At 39.6% G+C, this 20,490-nt stretch overlaps 1 protein-coding gene across 1 annotated transcript in view; it reads right to left on the reverse strand.

Moving 5' to 3' along the window:
- The window catches only part of LMNB1 (lamin B1), a 44,626-nt gene extending 26,129 nt beyond the window's left edge, over positions 1–18,497 (reverse strand). Inside the window, exon 1 of the mRNA XM_054589320.1 lies at positions 18,139–18,497. Coding sequence (XP_054445295.1) covers positions 18,139–18,497 — 359 coding nt within the window. The remainder of the gene's footprint in view (positions 1–18,138) is intronic.
- Between the last annotated feature and the right edge of the window lie 1,993 nt (positions 18,498–20,490).

Raw genomic sequence — 20,490 nt, forward strand, 5'->3', positions numbered from 1 at the left:
TGAATCTAACACTAAAAATATGCACAGTGAATATAATTTTTTTAAAAGCCCATTTCCTATAGACATTTATTTTATTTTTTTTGTCTTTTATTACTTTTTATTTTTTAGTGGGATGGGAAGGGAGAGAAAGAGGGGAAGGGAGAGAAAAAGAGAGGAAGAGAAACACTGATGTGTGTGATTGGTTGCCTCTTGCACACACCCCCAACCAGGGACCTGGCCCCAACCCAAGCATGTGCCCTGATAGGGAATCGAACCAGAGACCTTTCAGTTTTGCAGGCTGGTGCTAAACCCCCTGAGCCACACCAGCCAGGGTCTGTAAATATTTACAGAAGAATCAAAACCCCAACTACTGGCAAGAAAAAAGTTTTATAAAATGTAGTTGATAATCCTAATTAAGAATTTCCTCCCTTAATAAATAAAATTAGCTTTTCATTCCAAGTTACCTGTAGTTTGAATTTCACCAGCCACAACAAGCAATTAAATTATCATGCTGCTAATACATATCCTTCATCAGTTTATATCACAAATACTCAGCTGAATGAAATGCCTAGTTTGGCCAGTAGCACAACCACAAAAGAAATCCCTGAGTTCAGTCTATCTAAAACACCCACAAGGTATCCATGAACAAAGAATCTGTGTTCATTCTCAGGACAGGATCCATATGCATGCATGGGCTGGGTTTCCCTCTTTTACAAGGGCCATAATTTTCACTATTTTCTTAAGTACTTCTCTCCTTGTTCTTTGATCTTCACACACAGAAATGTAAGTACAAAGAATTACCTTAAACAATTCAAGAGAACTAAATTACAGATGGTCTCCTAGTCCAAGGAATAATTATGTACCTAGAAAAAGCTATATAAAGTTAGTTTCTGGATATCAAATGTCATTTCCATAAAATTTGTCAAAGATTATGATACTGCACATACATAAAAGTGGGCAAGGGCAAGAATGTGTGTTCAATAAATGCTTGTTAAATGAGTAAAATCTGTTGGAGAAATGTGTGTGTATGGAAAAATCCAGCCAAAGTATAATACTGATATGACAGACAAAGTTGGCTTTTAAAAGCTACACACTTGAAATAAATTAGATTTTAAAAATCAGACACAGCAGAAATCTTCTATGTAAAACTGTTTTTTCTAATCATGTCCACAAACAAGGATTTTTTAATCCCATAAAACAGACCCACTCTACACAGAAAGCCAGGCCAATTAGGTCCAGCTGTTTGAGTTCTGTTTTAATTTACCTTAAGGTTCTTTTGAACAGCTGTCTGGTGGCAGCTGAACACCACTCAACACTAGTGTAGTTATTCAAGTGACTCAGATAATCCAGCTTCTGAGGCTCGTTCTCTACATACTCAGAGTTCAGAATCAACATGTCCTTTATTATCTAGCCACAGTCCCAACTTCTAGAGGAAAAATAAGCCTTAATTTGGAACTTTATTTCTGAAACTTTATTAATATAAAGGTTATTAACATGTCCAAACAAAAACTTCCTGTCCTAAAACAATCTTTCATAGTAATAGACTCAAACTGCATATTTAAATGTGTGTACTCTAACATTCATTCATCCGCTTCAATACTGTCCTCAAATTATCTTCCCTTCCAAAGGGAGAGGGGATGTGATCCATGTTTTTACTAAGAAAAACAAACTTCTTTCAATTAAGATAAATGTAATACACAAAATCTCCAGAAAGTCATTTGACCACATTTGACTTTCTTGTTTTAAAAAAGAACGTCTCCTCAAAAAGTTATTTTTAAGATTTTATTTATTTATTTATTTTTTTAGAGAGAAGGATAAAGAGGGAGAGAAACATTCATCAGCTGCCTCCTGCACACCCTCAACGGGGGACCTGGCCTGCAACCCAGGCAACTGGTTCCCTGATTGGGAACCAATCTGACGACCTTTTGGTTTACAGTGCTCAGCTCAACCACTGAGCCACACCAGCCAGGGCTCAAAAAGATTTAACTAATTAATTAATTAAGTGCCTCCTCTGGCATAAGCAAAAAGACTATGATGTTTCTGCAAACTCAAAAGCTCCAAAGCATAATTTCTGGTAGTGATAAAATCTTGCTATATATTCAGTAAACTGAGCTGTTAACAAATTAGCAAAAAGTCTATTAGAAATTGGCAAACCTCAATTGAAATCAGGTTAAAACAGGGAAAAATACTAAATAAGACTGAAACTGGACAACAGAACCATTTCTTTGACTAAAAAGATTCAGTTATATAAATAGGGACAAAAGTGAGGAATGGACACTTACATCTTAAGTCCTAAAAAAAAGATGACTTGCCCAACTGGTGTGGCTCATAGGCCAAAAAGTCACAGGTTCGCAGGTCCCCAGTTGGGGGTGTGCAAGAGGCAACTGATTGATGTTTCTTTTGCATGTCGATGTTTCTCTCCCTCTCTTTCTCCTTCCCTTCTACTCTCTCTAAAAATAAAGGAAATCTTTTCTTTTTAAATGACTTACTCTCACCCCACCAAAAAAAAAACCAAAAACCTGTTAGAATAAATAAACTCAGTAAAGTCACAGGACACAAAATCAACACACACAAATCTGTGGCATGTCTTTTTTTTTAATCCTCACCTGAGGATATATTTATTGATTTTACAGAGAGAGAGGAAAGGAGAAAGAAACATTGATCAGTTGTCTCCTGTACGTGCCCCAAATGGGGACTGAACCAGTAACCTTTTGTTGTGCAGGATGATGCTCCAAACAACTGAGCCAACAGCCAGGGCTGTAGCATTTCTATACATTAATAATGAACTATCAAAAAGAAATTAAGCCCTGGCTGGCACGGCTTAGTGGATTGAGTGCTGGTCTGCAAACCAAAGGCCACTGGTTCAATTCCCAGCCTAGGGAACATGCCTGGGTTGTGGGCAAGGTCCCTGTTTGGGGGCATGCAAGAGGCAACCTATCAATGTATCTCTCACACACTGATGTTTCTCTCCCTTTCTTTCTCCCTCCCTTTCCCTCTCTCTAAAAATAAATAAATAAAAACTTTTAAAAAATTAAGACAAAAATATCATTTACAATTAAATCAAAGAATAAAAACCCTCTGAATAAATTTAACCAAGGAAGTGAGAGACCTGTGCACTGAAAAATTGCAGACACAAATGGAAAGCTATTCCATGCTCATGGGTTGAAAGATTAATATTAAAATGTCCATACTACCCAAAGTATTCTACAGATTCAGTGATCCTTGTCAGAATTCCAATAGTGTATTTCACAGAACCAAGACAAATAATTCTAAAATGTGTATGGAACCACATAACACACAAAAAAAATCCCAAGTAGCCAAAGAAATCTTGAGAAAAAAGAAAGCTGAAGGTATCACAGTCTCTGATTTCAAACTATACTACAAAGCTGTAGTAGTCAAAACAATATGGTATTAGAACAAAATGATACACAGATCAATTAAACAAAAGTGAGAGCTCAGCCCTGGCTGGTATGGCTCAGTGGACTGGCAGCTGCCCTGTGAACCAAAAGGTCATCAGTTCAAATCCTAGTCAGGGAAATGCCTGGGTTGTAGGCCAGGTCCCCAGTTGGGGACATGCAAGAGGCAATTTTCAACGCTTATCTTCACACATTGTTGTTTCTCTTCCCCTCTCTTCCTCCCTTTAGGTCTCTCTGAAAATAAATAAAATCTTTTTTAAAAAATCAAGAGCTCAGAAATAAATCCACACAAATATGGATGCAAATTAGGTCTTCTAACTAATGCATCCTTAAGTATATGAAATAAGGAAGTGTCTCGAGGCCACTTTTTTTGTCCTTGAGCAATTTTTCTGCTAACAAGCAAGGTCCTTAAAACCTGAAGTTTCTGTTCTTATGTCTATACCACATATTACAGTAACTTTATAGTACGTTTTGAAATCGGAATTGAGTCCTCCCTCCAAGTTTGTTTTTATCAAGACTGTCTTAACGATTCTGAGTACCAAGCATTTCCATATGTATTTTAAGATCAGCCTGTCAATTTCTGCCAAAAAAAAAAAAAAAGAAGAAGAAGTAGCTGTGATTTTTATAGAGATTGCATTGAACCTGTAGATCAATTGGGGGAGAATTACTATCTTAATATTAAGTCTTTCAATCCATAAACAGGAAATGTCATTCTACTTATCTCTGTTTTCTTTTAATTTCCTCCAACAATGTTTTGTAGTTTTCAGTATATAAGTCTTGCATCTCCTCTGTGCAATTTATTCCTAAGCATTTCATTCTCTTTGAGTCTACTGAAAATGGAATTTCCTTTATTTCATTTTTGGACTGTTCATTGCTGATGTATTGAAATAGGGCTGAGTTTTGTACATTGCTTTCATATCCCATAAGCTTGCTGAACTTGTTTATTAGCTCTCCAGATCTTTTTGTTTTTTACAGATTCCTTAGGATTTCCTATTTATAAGATTTCATCTGCAAATAGAGTAATTTTATTTCTTCCTTTTGAATCCAAATGTCTTTATTTCTTTTTCTAGCCTAAGTGCCCTGGCTCAAACCTCAAGTACAATGCTGAATGAAAGTGGTGAGTGGGTGGTGAGTGGGCATTCTTTTCTCTTTCCTGATCTTAGAGAGAAAGCAGACAGTCTTTATCATTAAGTATGATGTCAGCTACATTAAGTATATTAAGTATGATGTTTACTATTAAGTATGATGTTTCCAGATACTCTTTATCATATACTTTGTTAAATGTTTTTTCTGCTTCTACTGAGATGATTATCATATACTTTGTTAAATGTTTTTTCTGCTTCTACTGAGATGATTACAGAGTTTTTGTACTTCGTTCTATTAATATGGTATATTGCATTATTGACTTTTTTTAAGATTTTTTAAATTTATTTTTAGAGAGGGAGAAACATCAATGTGTGACTGCATATCGCGCACCCCCGGCTTGGGACGCAGTCTGCAAACACAAGCATGTGCCCTACACTGGGAATTGAACCTGCGACCCTTTGGTTCCTAGGCCAGCATTCAGTCCACTGAGCCACACCAAGTAGGGCTACATTATTGACTTTCATAAACTGAACCAGTCTTGCATCCCCCAGACAAATCCCACTTGGTGATGGCACATAATCCTTTTACACACTGGTGGGTTTGGTTTGTTAGCATTTTATTGGGAATTTTTGCACTTAGATTCATAAGGGATATTGATCCATTAAGTTTTTCTGAAATTGTCCATTCTCCAGTTTGCTGGATGTTCACACAACAGCAGTGGCAGCTTCCTGGTCCTGACCTGTAGCTATGTGCTATTTTCTTAAATTCAGTAGTTCCAGTCACTGCTCAGACATTAAAGCTCCTAAAGAAGGTAAATTCTATAGTTTTGCAGGCATTGTTCCTGCTTCTCCAGCTCTTCTCATAATTTTTGTAAAGACTTACATCCCATATTTTTTTTCCTCTGTTCTTAAAATACCCACGGTTTTTCCTATTTCCTGCACTGACTGATACAAAAACCTAAACAAATAGAAAAAAAAATTAACTTGGAGCAAATAGGGGCTATGAAGGAAAATGAAGACTTCTGAAAAAAATAAGAAAAACTCTTGTACCCATAAAATTTAATCAAGATCTGGACTATTTAAGAAACGCAAGAGAATTTAAAAGTGCTATTAGAAATTTAAATAAGATAGCAAAATTGGAAGGTATAAATTGAGAACATCTAGCAGAGAGAAAATATTTTTAAAAAAGAAAACTAGACGATAAATTTAAGAGGTCTAATATATAAATAGTAGGAGTCTGAGGATGTAATAAAAGTGAAGGAAATGTCAATAAAATAATTTAAGAACGTTTTCAAGAAATGAAGAACATGAATTTCCAGACTGAAAAATTCCCATCAAATGACCAGCACAATAAATGAGACATTGACACCAAGGAACATCCTCGGGAAATTTCAGAAATGAATAAAAAAATGTCCTAAAGGTTTTTAATTTTTCACTCATCAATACTTCTCAGCAACTACAAAAGCTGGAGAACTAAACAGCATGCCTTCAATATCCTGAACATTATTTACAACTTAGAATTCTATACCCAAACTATCAATGCTTATGCAGTGCAACTAGAGAAGAACACAAGCCTCCAAAAGATATTCCTTTAATAAAATAAAACCAATAAAGACATACCCTTGAGATAAAGAAGAAGGTACACCTAGAGGGAGGAAACTCTTGAGTGATGGCACTCACTTTTGATTTTCTTAAAATAGAGTTGAAAGCAAAGCTGAGGGCTTATTTTCCCAGAACACTTTCTTGCTATTCTGGCTCCACCTCTATTTTTCACATGTAAATCAATGCAACCTCTAATTATATCATTTCTCTACTTACCAGTCACACAGGAGATGGTGTTATAGAAGCATTTGTAGCAGAATGCACTGAATTCATACTTTAAATACCAAACACTGATCTAAATTAAAATGTAATGTGTGACTATTGGATAAGGGGAAGAAAAACTGCTATAAAGAACAGAGTGAAAAACCCAATTCCTCATCTTCCACAGCACAAAGCCAATAATGTCATTTAGAGAAAAATAGCAAGGCAACAGTGAAAATTGTTGAAGATAATCCTTTTCATGAGAAGCCTTGGAGGACTCAAACTTTGAGTTCTTAAATTATGTACACACATATATTTTGCCAGACAGCCATAGGTTTTTTTTTCAAGACTCACACTAGGACTTCGCGGTTAAAGAGGAAAGAGCAACACCCAGAGCGGTATGAGATGAAGCTGGGGAGTCAGTCAGACAGAAGCCAGATCACACAGGCGGGATGGCCATTATGTCCCAGGTTGCCCAGGACAATCTCCATTTATGCCAGTTGTCCCAGCATAATTATTAATAGCTCCCACCTTTATACACAAAAGTATCTCTGGATGCTCAATTATATGATTACTCTACTATTAGGTAATGCTGAGTTTAGCTTTAACCTGCAAGTTACTAAAAGTGTTTCAAACAAATGTGATCATTTTTTAGACTCTTACAGGAGCAGGTGTTCTGGTCCCCTACCTAATGTTTTGTTATATAAGCACCAAGTACGAATCTACTTTCTTGTCGAATGACCTAAGCTCCTGATCTTTTTCTTCCCTTTCCTTCCTCCGTCACGGTCGTGGCTTTGACCCCACTGCGGTTCGCTAGCACTAGGCCTTCCTCATGGTCAGTGATAATCTCCCGGGCACCGAGTCAACTGGGTACATTTTAGGCCTTATCAAACCAACACTATCCCAGCATTCCTTAATAAATCCCCGTATTCCATGACTCAGCTCTTTCCCTACCTCTCTGGCCATTACTTTCCAACCCCATTGGGGGTTTTCTTTCCTCTACCTGGTCTTCACATGTAGATGTTTTCCATGTCTCTGACTTTGTCCCTCTCTTTTTACTCTCTACCCCCACATATCACCCATGCTCCTAAAACTGTCTCTCCAATCCACCTCTCTCTCCAGAGCCCCAGAAGTACTCCAGGCTACCATCGGACATCTCCACCTGGAACTCCAAAAAACACTACTAACCTCCTAACACCACTAACCCTGCGCAGGGTCCTCCAAACCTGTTCCTTCCCCATCAGTCTAGTGAAGATCAACACCACCTCCCCAGGCACCCCTGCACTCAGCCACCCTAGGTTCTCTTCCCCCTGGCCTCCCAAATCTACGTTCTGTCCTCCCCCACTGCTGACCTCAGTTCAGGAGTCACCTCATTACTCGCCAAGTGTCCTTACTAGCGTTTTTACCTCTATGCTTTTTTCCCCTCCACAGGACAGCCAGACTGATGTTACTCTTACGCCTAAAATTCTTGAGGCTTATTACATAAAAGCCAACTCTACTCCACCATGTATTACTTATTTCTATATTTATATTAACATACACATGGTTCTAACTCAACAACCTATTTGCCATTGAAAACAAGACCCTCTCCTAATGTTTTCCTTTAGATGTCAACCGCTCCTTACCTCCTGACACTCAGCTCAGACATCACCCCCTCCCCAATTCCCCTGGGATGTCTTGAAACCCTCACAAGGCTCCTCAGCAGCCCTTAGGTGCTAGTCTCTGTCTCCCTGTAGCACTATGTGGTTACTGCTATCAGAGCACTTAATACATTGTATTAGCATATCATATTTAAAGTATCATAACAGCATTTGTTTTCTATCTTCTCAACTAGACTGTAAGCAACTTGATAACAGGGACTGAGTGTCCCATCTCTCTATCCCCAGCTATCTATCTGCTCAAGGCCAGGCACCTATTACCTCTCCCACAGATGTGTACTTAATAAAAATGAAAAGAATATTTCTGTCATGACTATTAAACTTTTTTGGAGATTTTACTTTCTTTTAAAATTACTGTGAAAACACAAGGTAGGAAAGTAGCTTTTTAAGAAGGAAGAAAGGAAAAAGGTCTTTTTTCAGTAATTCATCTTTGCCCTTCCATAATTAGCAAACGAAGCCCTCAGTATTTCAAACAGTGGCTTCAATTACTACTTTCTATTGACATCCAAAATTACAACCCTACAACCTTAGGGACTAAAAAACAAAAATAAAAACAAAAAATATAACAACACATATTTAGTACCATTTCCAAAAGGAGCATCCAAAGGGACCTGAAAATTAACTGTCCTATTTAAGACTTCAAGTCCCAACAAGAGATGACAATACTGTCAGCCTGTTTCATGAAGTTTGGTAATCAGAATAATGCCTGCAAAACAGCACTCATGTAAGGGTTAAACAAGGAAATATATGTAGAAACCTTATCACAGTACTAGAATCTAGACAGAGCTAGAATCTGTTCTAACTTTACCATTTATCTATCTGCTATGCAAGACTTAACGAACCTAAGCCTCAAGTGTCTTCATTCATCAACAGGGTTATCTTAAGGCTTAAAAGAGACTGGCCATGGCCAGGCTGATCATTGGTTAGAGCATCATTCCAATACGCCATGGTTGCAGATTTGATCCCTGGTCTGGGCACATGCAAGAATCAACCAGTGAATGTATAATTAAGTAGAACAACAAATACTCCCTCTCTCAAATCAATAAATAGTGTTTGTAAAGCATCTAGTATTGTGCCTGTCAAGCACATGAAGCAGAAAATAAATGTTGGTTATTGTCCTGAATCTTACACAAGTATTTTAATCTTTCTAGGATTCAATTTCTATATTTACAAAGTGAATTGGTTAGATGATAAAAGACACCTTCTAGCAATAAAAGTGCTGTAATTCTATCTATGATAAATACATTCAAATGCAGTAAAATCCAAAAATTAAATCTAAAAAGGCCCAAATAAATATATTAGCTAAGAAAAACCTCAGTTGTCATGCAGGCCATCACCAAAAATATTGGCAGAAATCTAAGATTATAACCTGAATTTTGATGTTTTTACTTCTTTATCCTAGAAACATGAGCATAATAAAAATGATAAAGAACCCAAAAGAACCTCCAGAAATTAAAATTAAAATCCTCCAAATAGAAAACAGACACTCGTCTGCTACTAGTGGCATCAAAAATTGGCAAAATTTTAATTACTTTATCCAGTGGTTAACATTTAACCAGTAAATTGTTAACATTTAACCATTAAGTTAACCAGAGGGAAAAACCTAATGCTGTCGGCAAGAGAGAAGAGGGTAACCATGGCCCTCCATGGCCTCTGAGAAACTGGGTAGAGACAGTCACTGCAAAGCCTTGGTCACAGCAAACTTATGTGGCTAATAAGGTTATCGATGAAATCTTTAAAATGTGTTTAGTGATGGTATATAGCACATTTACTGACATATAAAATGTTCACAAAATAGTGTTTCATGAATTCAGTAACATATCAATACTTACCATAAACCCATTTTTTGTTAATATGGATATGGAGAAGAAAACTTCAGAGCTTACATTTCTAAAGAGAGAACTAAGGGCAATTTTTATTTTCTTCTGGTCTTTATCTGTATTTTCTAGTTTTTCATAATGAACATATAATTTATTGTGTAATAAAAAAGTTGATTTTCAAAAAATTTCCCCAATTTGAATTTCCCCAATTATAACAGCTAAAACCTAATCATCCCCCTATCTGAATTATAATGAGGAAAAAAAGGAGGGGAGGAGTTAAAACTGATGAGCAAACTTCCTTAGAACTCTGAACTGGGAACTTCGAGTCACAGCACCCAACTGACACCTACTGCTCATTCTCACTATCTGTGCAGGCAAGAGACCTACACCAATGATATCTATGTCTAAAGATCTCTAAGACACAGCAAAGGTGACGTCATCTAGCCAAAGAAAGAGCAAAGTAACAGACTGAGACTCGGTAGCACATTTTTATACTGCTTTATCTTTCATTTTGCATTTTACTTCCTTGAATCTGGATACACCAAAAGATTATCTAGTCTAATCCCCCACGTAAGCAATTTTAAAACATGCAATACCTGACTATTTAGTCAGGGGCACTGACCTCTTTTCCCTTAGGTTGTCAAATAAAAAAATGACAACAGCCAACACAACAATAGTTGTCTGGTGTGAATGAATCAAAACTCTACCTATTTTTGTGTCAGAATGGCAAAAAAATATATCTTTTGGTGTGCCATAGAATGTTAGTAATTAGTTTATGTGTGCCATGAGATGAAAAGGGTTGAAAATCACTGCCCTAGGTTAAATAAACAACTCCAAAAGATATCTTGTTCTACCAAACATCCTTTGAAAGCATGGGACGGAAGTGTCATGACAGATTAATTCTTAGGGCCTGCTTCCCAGACTTGAAGACCAGTTCTAGGTGTTCCATCCTAATTCTTTCCCTGAAATTAAAATATATTTAACACGAAGTGTTCATAGCTCTTATACAAAAGGCCAGAGTATCACTGTCAACCTGCTTCTCCCAGCACAAAATCATTAAAAAAGTGAAAGACCAAGTAACACACAGGACCAAGGCATTTGTTTCTCAATTAATTATCTTACCTACAAAGAAAACTCCCTAAAGCAGACCAGCATTTACTATTTTAGATTTTAAAACTGAAAAGTATGGATGTTAACACAACCCTGCAGCCCTAGCCTAGTAGTTCAATTGGTTAGAGCATGATCCTGATATGCCAAGGTTGTCAATTTGAACTCCAGAAAGGGCACAAACAAGAATCGACCAATGAATGAACAACAAATTGGTGAGTCTGTCTCTGTCTCTGTCTCTCTCTATCTTCCCCTCTTACCTTCCCTTTCTAAAAGCCAACTTAAAATTGTTATTTAAAAAACCCTGTAAATGATGTTTAGCATATATGAATTCCCTAAATTTCATTCTATCAACGACCAGAATATACAGAAAACCACCAGAATAAATATATAGTAAGTCCAATAGAAAATTCCCACCTCCTCTCCACTGAGAAAGAAATAAAAAGGAAAATCAGTCTATCATAACTACAATTCAGTATGCTTCCTAATTTGTTCAGATTGCTAATTTGGATAAAATTCACATTCATTATTATGAGACAAGTGATTGGCTAGAAAAAGGTCTAAGTTTTTTCATTCTTCCTGAGGCTCAGAAAACTATTGCCTCCTCCTTATCCTAATTACACAAATGAGGAAATGAAGGCTCAAAGGCTTAGGGGCCTGTCCCAAGTCACCAAAAATAGGATGTTGCAACTTTAGGTAATGGTTTTGCTTGTTACTACCCTATCTCAGGCTATTGTGGTAGACAAATTGTCCCTACCATACTTGCTAGTAGAGCAAGTTAGCATCTGTATACATTTTTTTAATGCAAACACAAAACACCAATTTTCCCATTAGAAGTTCCTTACTAATGTATTAACAAAGCAAAATCAAAGGAATGCTGTTTTCCCCAAAGGAATACATGATACAAGCTTGATCCCTCAACTTCATCCCATCCTCCTCAAATCAATGATGCTTGTAGATGGAGATAGGAAGTCTACAAATCTTCAGGTCCACATATACCATGAAAAAACACAATCAACATTACACCTTATTCTATTTGGAGAAAAAGCTTTTATTTTCGTAAGATAAATTATATTAAAGAAGAAACACCAACTGTTTTTACTAGATATGAAATTCTCCTTTATTAACAAAATTTGTGTATAATTTTGTTAATTATAACAAAGATTATTTTGAAAATATTGGCTTTAAAGCCCAGCACCTACAAGACATTAAACTGTGTTTCTTGGGACATCCTTTTAAAATTTTTTTAAATGAAGGCTTGTGTGGCTCAGTGGATTGAGACCCAAAGAGCCTCTGGTTCGATTCCTAGTCAGGGAACATGCCTGGGTTGCAGGACAGGTCTCCAACAGGGGGCATGTGAGAGGCAACCACACACTGATGTTTCTCTCCCTCTCTTCCCCTCTGTCTAAAAATAAGTAAATAAAATCTTTAAAAATAATATTTTAAAAATTGTTTTAAATGAAAGAACAGTAAATTGCTCAGCATTTCCAATGATCCTACAGAATTCATTATATTCCAATGAGCCTGATCACCATTTTCCTAATTCATTCATTTTCAAAAGGAGAAACATGCACTTAATTTTGCAGCTTTGTAAGCTTTAGTATTTACCATAAACCAAATAAGGAATAGAAGAAAACTTCTGGAATCTGATGAGTCAAGTGAACTTAGGAAACAGTAGCCAATTTGAAACACAAATTGACAATCTCTTACATGCTCTTTTAGAGTTCTAAAACTTAAATTTTTCATTAATTCATTTGGTGACAAAACCAGACCTGAATGGATGTGAGTCTATTTTTAGTTGTCTTTCTCCACTTACTGTGACTATTAATATCTGTATCATGATGAGGTGCTATCCCAGACCCCACTGGAGGTGTTATATACAGTATGTGCATCATACTACCTTATTAAAATTGGAATTGCTTTTACTTTAAAAACACATCTAGTGGTACAGGTTTTACATAAAAGATTATGGACCAGTATTATTGAGGGAAAAGAAATGTATGCATTCACAAGATTAGGTACTGAAAGAATGATCAATAATTTTCTTATACCTACTTTTCCCTGTATATTCAGTTAATACTGAAATTCTTAAATAAGTCTGTCTTTGTTTGACTGATGGCATTCTTCATCATTCTTGGAAACTGTTTCCCAAAACAGCTTCCACTGAAATATAATTATACTTGGCCTGTACTGGAGTAGCTGTATCTTAGATTAGAGATCTGTTCTCCTGTGGATCCAAAGACCACCTTCAGTGGAGGGAGTTGTCAAATTCTCTCCAACAAGACCAACTTTCTTCATGGATTCTTCTGTTTTTTGAGGTATGTTGTGTACTGAGGAAGCAAGGAGGTACTAAGTAATTTTGAATCTGTAATTCTCAAGACTGTTTCCTTAAACTAAATCCACCTAAGTGATATCTCCAAATAAAAAATTAAGTATAGAAAATTATTTTTAAGCAAATAGAAGACCTAAATGGACCCAAACAGATATAGGACATTTCTTTCTTTTCATCATACAAATTATACTTCCATTATTGCACAAAATTAACTGATTTCCAAGATGACTTACCATGCACAGGTACTAGCCTCCCCACTAGACCCTAATAAAAATAGCAGTGAAGTATATCTGACATAAAAATAAATCCATAACACCAAACTGAATAGAAAAGGAACCATGAGCAGACATTTTAACAAATTTCTAGCAGAAATGTAGATAAAAGTATATATCACAGAACACGCAGACAGGAACTACAGGAGGTAGTGAGGCAGACTTAAAAGAGAGGGATTAACTCATGGGACACCTTTGAATGTGGGCCTGCTCAGCGCCTCTTAGCTTAACTGCAGGCTCTTCAACAAATTCATGTAGAGAGGTCCTAGGTTGTTCTTCTATTCAGAAAAGGCAGGAAAGTCACCTGAAAAATAGCAGCAGTAGTACTCAACCATTACCTAGTGCATCATTTGTAAATGTACACAACCAAGAATCAAAATCAGTAGCAAAAAAACCCATGTTGAACATATAAAGAAAAATAAGTCACCAGGGAGGAAAAAAGAGGTAATCCAATTCACAGAAGAGAAAATTGAAAATTTGAAATTTGAAATCCTGAAAATAGAAACAAGCTGAATAAAATAAATATCTATATAAAAATATTTCTTAGAATTAAAAGTATTGTTTACACCTTTAAAATGTCACTGTTGTGATGGAGAAAATAGTCAAAGTAATTTCACAGAATGCAAAAAAAAAAAAAAAAAGTATGAGAGAAAACAAGAAACCAAAGGGCTCAATACCCCAACTAGAAAGAACAAAGAAAATGGAGCACAGAAAAGATATGGAATAAAGTAAGTTTCTCAGAGCTAAATAAAGATCGAGTTTTTAAACTGCAAGGACCCATTTATAGCAGTTAGGATACATGACAGAATATCCTTACCTAGGCCTATCACCATGCAATTTCAGAAAACCAAGATTAAAGAGAATTCCAAAAGCTTCCAGAGAGGAAAAACAAACGCAATTACCAAAAGGAAATAACTGTGAGTGGCATTAGATACACATTAACAATACTGGATGTAAAAGTCAATGGAGCAATATATTTTCCAAATCTGAGGGAAAAAATGTTAAGCCAGTATCCTATACCTAGTCTAGCTTGAGACCAGTTATTTTTAAACCCACAGGAATCAGTTTACTTACCTCCTGTCATCTTTTCTGAATAAATTACTTAAGGATGTTCTCCAACAAAATGAAGAAACCAAGGAGAGGGATATATGTGACCCAAGAAGAAACTGGATCTAATTCTGGTAAATTTCTAGGATGTCAGCTGCATGTCTTAAGAGCAGAGTTCTAGGGAAGAAGGTATGCTTATTAACAGATATTATGATTGCATATCTTTAAAGGGTTTGAAGATATACTGAAGGCAAATATTTCTTTTGGCCAACAGCAACAAAAAATGAAAGGCTATTTAGGGACAAAATTATACATACAAGGAAAGTCAATAAGAGTTAACATACAAAATAAAGTAGGGCATGTTTTGAGCAACTGATGGTAAGTTAGAAAAAAAAATACAGTAGCCCCCCATCCATGCTTTCACCTTCTACAGTTTCAGTTACCTACAGTCAACCATAGTCCAAAAAAATTAAATGGAAAATTCCAGAAATAAATGTTTTAAATTGCACACTATTCTGAGTAAATGTGATGAAATCTCACACTGTCCTGCTCTATCTCACCTGGGATGTAAATCATCCCTCCATCCAGGGTACGCCTGCTGTATAAGGTACCTACCTGCTAGTCACTTAGTAACCCTCTCTGTGATCAGATCAACTGCAAAGTATCGCAGTGTGTGTGTTCAAGTAACACTTAGATACTTAATAATGGTCCCAAAATGCAAGAGTAGTGATGCTGGCAATTCAGATATGCCAAAGAAATGCTGTAAAGTGATTATTTTAGTGAAAAGGTAAAAGTTATGCCATAAAGTGATTCTTTTAAGTGAAAAGGTGAAAGTTAACAAGGAAAGAAAAAACTCAATAATTGAGTTTGCTAACCTCTACAGTAAGAACAAATTTTTTATCTGTGAAATTGTGAAGGAAAAAGAAGCCTGTGGTAATTTTGATGCCAAATCTCAAACTGTGAAAGTTACAGCCACGGTGCATAATAAATTAAGAAGGAAAAACCATCAAAATTTGTGTGTACAACACAGAAAAGGTTCTGAATGACAGCAACATGTTGCACCAGAATGCACTGAGCCTATATAAAGACTTCAGTACAGGATCCTTTGAAAGGGGTGACCACATTCACATAACTTCTATTACAGTATATTGTTAAAACTGTTCTATGTTATTATTAGCTATTGTTAATCTCCTACTGTGCCTAATTTATTAATTAAACTTTAGTGTAGGTATATATTTATAAGAAAAAAACATTGTACACATATATATGTGTGTGTGTACACACACACACACACACACACACACACATATGTATGGTTTGGCACTATCCACAGTTTCAGGCATCCACTAGGTCTTAGAACGTATCCCCTTTTTATCAGGGTGGACTACTTTACATATAATCTTGACAATAAAAATATATGTACAGATATAAGAAAAATATAATCCCAGGTCGCCACTCAGCATCTCATATTATTTCCAATTGTCAACCTCTCCTGCAGGCCTTTCTTAACCACTTTCACTTCATCCTGCTTTACTTTTATTCCCCTAGCACCTGTTATTATCCAACATTAAATCACATACTGTACATTATTTAATTGATTCTAATACACTCATTCTTTGCACTTCAATCCTGTTGAAACCAGCATGCATCTCACATCACAATCCATACACACTTATTTTACAACTACAGCCAGCCAGGTGGCAGTCTTGTTACTGGGTGAAAAACCTTCAACAGACACCTTCTGGAAGACTAAAAAAGCACCAGCATCAAAATGGCTCAAATTAGATGAAATACAATATTCATGTCCTTGCTGGGTATCCCTCCCTACTGCACTCTTAGAAACATAAGGGCCGCAACCCACATGTAATGAGATACTTAATCAGTGCTACATTTTAACAAATCTCAAACTAAGATGGATCCAACAGGATGGTTCCTACATAACTGACTCTGAAGTTTCTTTTTCTTCTTACTGGTACACATAACAGTGGCGAGTCACAAAACAAAATAAAACAGAATCTAAGATTTGAGGAAATTCAATGACAAAAAATTGGGGAGAAGATGGAGACAGTTTGAGTGACTGGACTCATTTCAAAAGATGACCCCAAAGGTTGGTAAATTCAATAAACAGAATCAAAAGCTTATGATTATTTTTGAGTTACAGAACTCAATACTTAAATAAAAACAACAGAGGCTAAATGTGCTTGCCTCCTGAAAAGAGGCAAGAGGCTATTCTCGTTTTTCACTATAAACCAGTTTTTTTTTTTACATATTTTATTTTTACCAAGTGCACATACATTTTTTGAACCATTTCTACGAGTATTTAATAAGAGGGGGAAGTACAGATTCACACACACAAAATCAGAGACTGAAACAGGGCCATTCACATGGATACAGATAGAAAAACATCCAGAGACAGGGTCAGGAATATCGATTTTCATTTGCCAAATTTCAATTGGCAACGAGCATGGAAAGCGTGAATTCTGTACTCAAATTTAGTAAATCTCTAAAGCCTGACATCAACACTAAGTTGCCCAATGATGACAGTTATGCCATCATTAAAGTCAAGGTAGGATCAGCAAAGCCTTCCAAGTTTACTTTTGTGCACTTCAACGAAATTCGGAGCCCCTTAGATGGAATAATTACAAGCTCTCCCTCGCCACAACACTCCACATTTACCTTTTACCTGCCCCGTCAGCACACTGAGAGGCGCAGAGGATGAGCATGGTCTTCCCATTACCCGAGAGACCGAACTTTATAATGCGGGTGCAAAAGCTGGAGGAGGATCTGCTACCCGGGTAGGAGGGTCACAATTGGGAGAACGGTGGCCAAGACGAGCAAAAACCCAGCTTGCGAATCCCCCCAAGCGTGCCCCCCCAAGCACCCAAGGGCCCCTCCCATCTCCGCAGAAAGAACACCCTTCTCCAGTGAAACCTAACAAGCCTGAAAACCCAACTAGCCCTGAGCAGGCAGTGGCGCGCAGTTCAGACCTCGCCCCTCCCTCCTCTCTCAAGGCAAGCGCAGAACGAGCACAAAATGTCACAGGGCAAGGACTAAGCGCGCCAAAGCAGGACCCACCCCCGGGAGATCTGGACGCTTAAGGCAGGTCCCTCCCCTTCCTCCCTCCGCCCGGCGCAAAACTCATTCATTCTTGAGGCGGGCAGCAAGTCTTCCTAGACCGGCCACCTCCGCACGGCAAATCCACTAGACGGTTTGTCTCGCTCCAGACGGAACCCAGGGAGCTCACTAGAGCGCGTGCCCGGACGCCTCCTCCCCGCACCTAGGGCCCCCGGGGCCTCCACGCAGGACAATCTTGTATCCTGGGGTTTGAGGCCCGAAGCAGGGCGCTCCTGCAGCCCCAGGCGGGCACACCGCCCGGCCCTGCCGGGTATCCAGAATCAGCAAATGTGCATCCAGTCCCACCATCGCTACTACTCAAGCCCCCTCTGCAAGCTAAGAAACCCTAGATTCTTTCTGCTTTCCAGAGACTGAGACCCTGCCCCTTCCGAAGGGCGTGGGCACTCAAGCCCTCGCTTTCCCTCTCGGGGGTTCTGGAGGGCTGCCGCGGACTGCGTCCCCATCCCCTAGCGCGCGCTAACGCGGCGGCCAAACGAGCACTCACTTGAGGAGCAGCTGGTCGTGCTCGGCCTTGAACTTGCCCAGCTCTATCTGCAGCTTGGCGCGCTCGCGGGCAGTGTCGTCCAGCGCGCGCCGCGCATCGGCCAGCTCGGTCTCGTAGAGCGCCTTGAGGCCAGTAAGCTCTCGGCCGCGCACCTCCTCACGCTCCGTCACCTGCAGCTGCAGCGCGCTGTTCTCCGTTTCCAGGCTGCGCACCTTGTCGATGTACACCGCCAGCCGATCGTTGAGTTCGCGCAGCTCCTCTTTCTCTTGCAGCCGCGACAGCCGCGTGGGACTCAGAGGCGTGGAGGGGCCGCCTGCGCGGCTGCCGGCCCGCGACTGCATGGGGGTCGCGGTCGCCATGGCGGGCGGCGGGGCGATCGGGGGGCAGAGCAGAGCAGGGAAGCCGGGGGCAGCGCGGGGACACGCAGCGAGCTGAAAGGAGCGAGGCCGGGACCGCAGGTACACACCGGCAACCCGCGATCGTACAGAGGCCGGCACGGGAAGGAAGAAGCACCTGGACGGCGGGAGCCGGGTTACAGCACAAAGGGCAAAGGGGGAGGACTGCGAATCAATCAGTCGTAAAATGCCCTTTGTAAGAAAACACGCGCGGGCGCGCGCACACGCGCGCACACATACACACACACACACACACACACACGCACGCACGCACGCACTAGGGAAGATGCAGGGCGAGGGTGATCGGGAGGGCCGAGCAGGGTCCACGCGCCGCCGCCGCCGCCGCCGCCGCCGCCGAGTCTCCCGCCCGCAGCACTTTGTTTCCTCTCAGGCGGGGCAAAGGGGCGGGCTGGAGGAGAGCCGTGGGGGGTGGAGGTGGCGCGGGCCAAAGCGTAGCAATTCTCAACATGGCGGGCGTACTACAGCCTCCACGTGACAGCCGCCAGCCAATGGAGAGCCTGCGGGGCGCTTCGGCGGCTCGGGGGCCGGGCTCGTAAATTCAAACTCAGGCCCTCGGGCAACTGTCCTTTCGGCGCGCGGAGCTGGGTGTGGTAGAGGAAGGACTGAAACCGGCGCGGAGTGGTGCCTGGGACCGCTCGTCCGCTGACTAGGGCCCACTGCCGGCGGGACCCTCCCAACACCCCTCAAGGACCCCTGGAGGGGCAGGGCCGGCGGGTGGCGGGAAGAAGCCGGCGGCCCGGAGGTTTCCGGGGCGGGTCCGTGCCGTCGCCCACACCCCGCAGTTCAGGGAAATTCAAACGTAAACGTCCTTAGAAGCCACACGCAAAATTCGAAGAGGCCTGGCCCGTCGCGGGCGTGGTAATCTAATCCTGGCTGGGCGGAGAGGGCTCGGAAAACGGACCCGTGGTCCCGCTGCTGTGAGGTTACGTAAAGTACGCTGTTGTCCGAGATGAAAAACGCGCTGCTTACTGGTTCCAAGCCCAAGTTTTTATTTTTCTCTCAGGTGGGAAACCTTGTACCAAAGCACCTCCTCCCAGTCAAGTTGATGTAAGTTTGTCTTGAAGCGGACAAATACACCGCGGAGAAATCAGGAACCCTAACGCTAAATCGTTTGCTACCAGGCCTGATGAACGGGCCCTGATTCGTTTACTCCCTATCAGTTTAGGGGTTTATAAAATCAAAACCACCTCACAAGTGATACGATTACCATATGATTGAGTAATAGCATAAACTGTTAATTTTCATATTTTGCTAAAAACCGATGTGTCAAAATCTAAATAGTATATGAAAAAGTAAGTAAAAATGACTTTGCTTTAAAAAGGGAATCCTCTAAAATGTAATTTGATAATTCGTTCTAGTAGAATGCTCATGAATCCCTTTGAAAAAGTTTTTAACTTTACTGGAATTTACTGTGTGCCCCGCACTGGCTCTTCATTGATTATCTGTCCACAAAGCCACTCTGCGGTGTGGGAACTGGATTATTTCTATCTGAAAATTCATTTTAATTTTTATTTTTACTTTTATTGAATGTATTGGGGTTACATTGGTTAATAGAATATGGGTTTCAGGTATGCAATTCTATAATACTTCATCTGTATATTGTGTTGTGTGTTCACCACCTCAAGTCAGTTCTTCCATCACCATTTATTCCGCCTTTACCCTTTGCTACCTCACGTCACCTGACCCCTTCCCTCTGGTAATCACCGTTCCGTCTTTTGTGTTTATGACTTTCCTTAATCCCTCTACCTTTTTCACCCAGCCCCCCAACCCACTTCCCCTTTGACAGCTGTCAGGCTGTTCCCTGTATCTACAAGTCTGTTTCTATTTTGTTAGTTTATTTTGTTCATTAGATTCCACATATAAATGAAATCAGATGGTACTTCTCTTTCTCTGATTCTTTCGCTTAGAATAATACTGCCCACGTCCATCCATGCTG

Source organism: Pteronotus mesoamericanus, unplaced genomic scaffold (assembly GCF_021234165.1).
Source record: "Pteronotus mesoamericanus isolate MK-2021 breed Mesoamerican mustached bat unplaced genomic scaffold, CSHL_Meso_final scaffold_167, whole genome shotgun sequence".
NCBI lineage: Eukaryota > Metazoa > Chordata > Mammalia > Chiroptera > Mormoopidae > Pteronotus > Pteronotus mesoamericanus.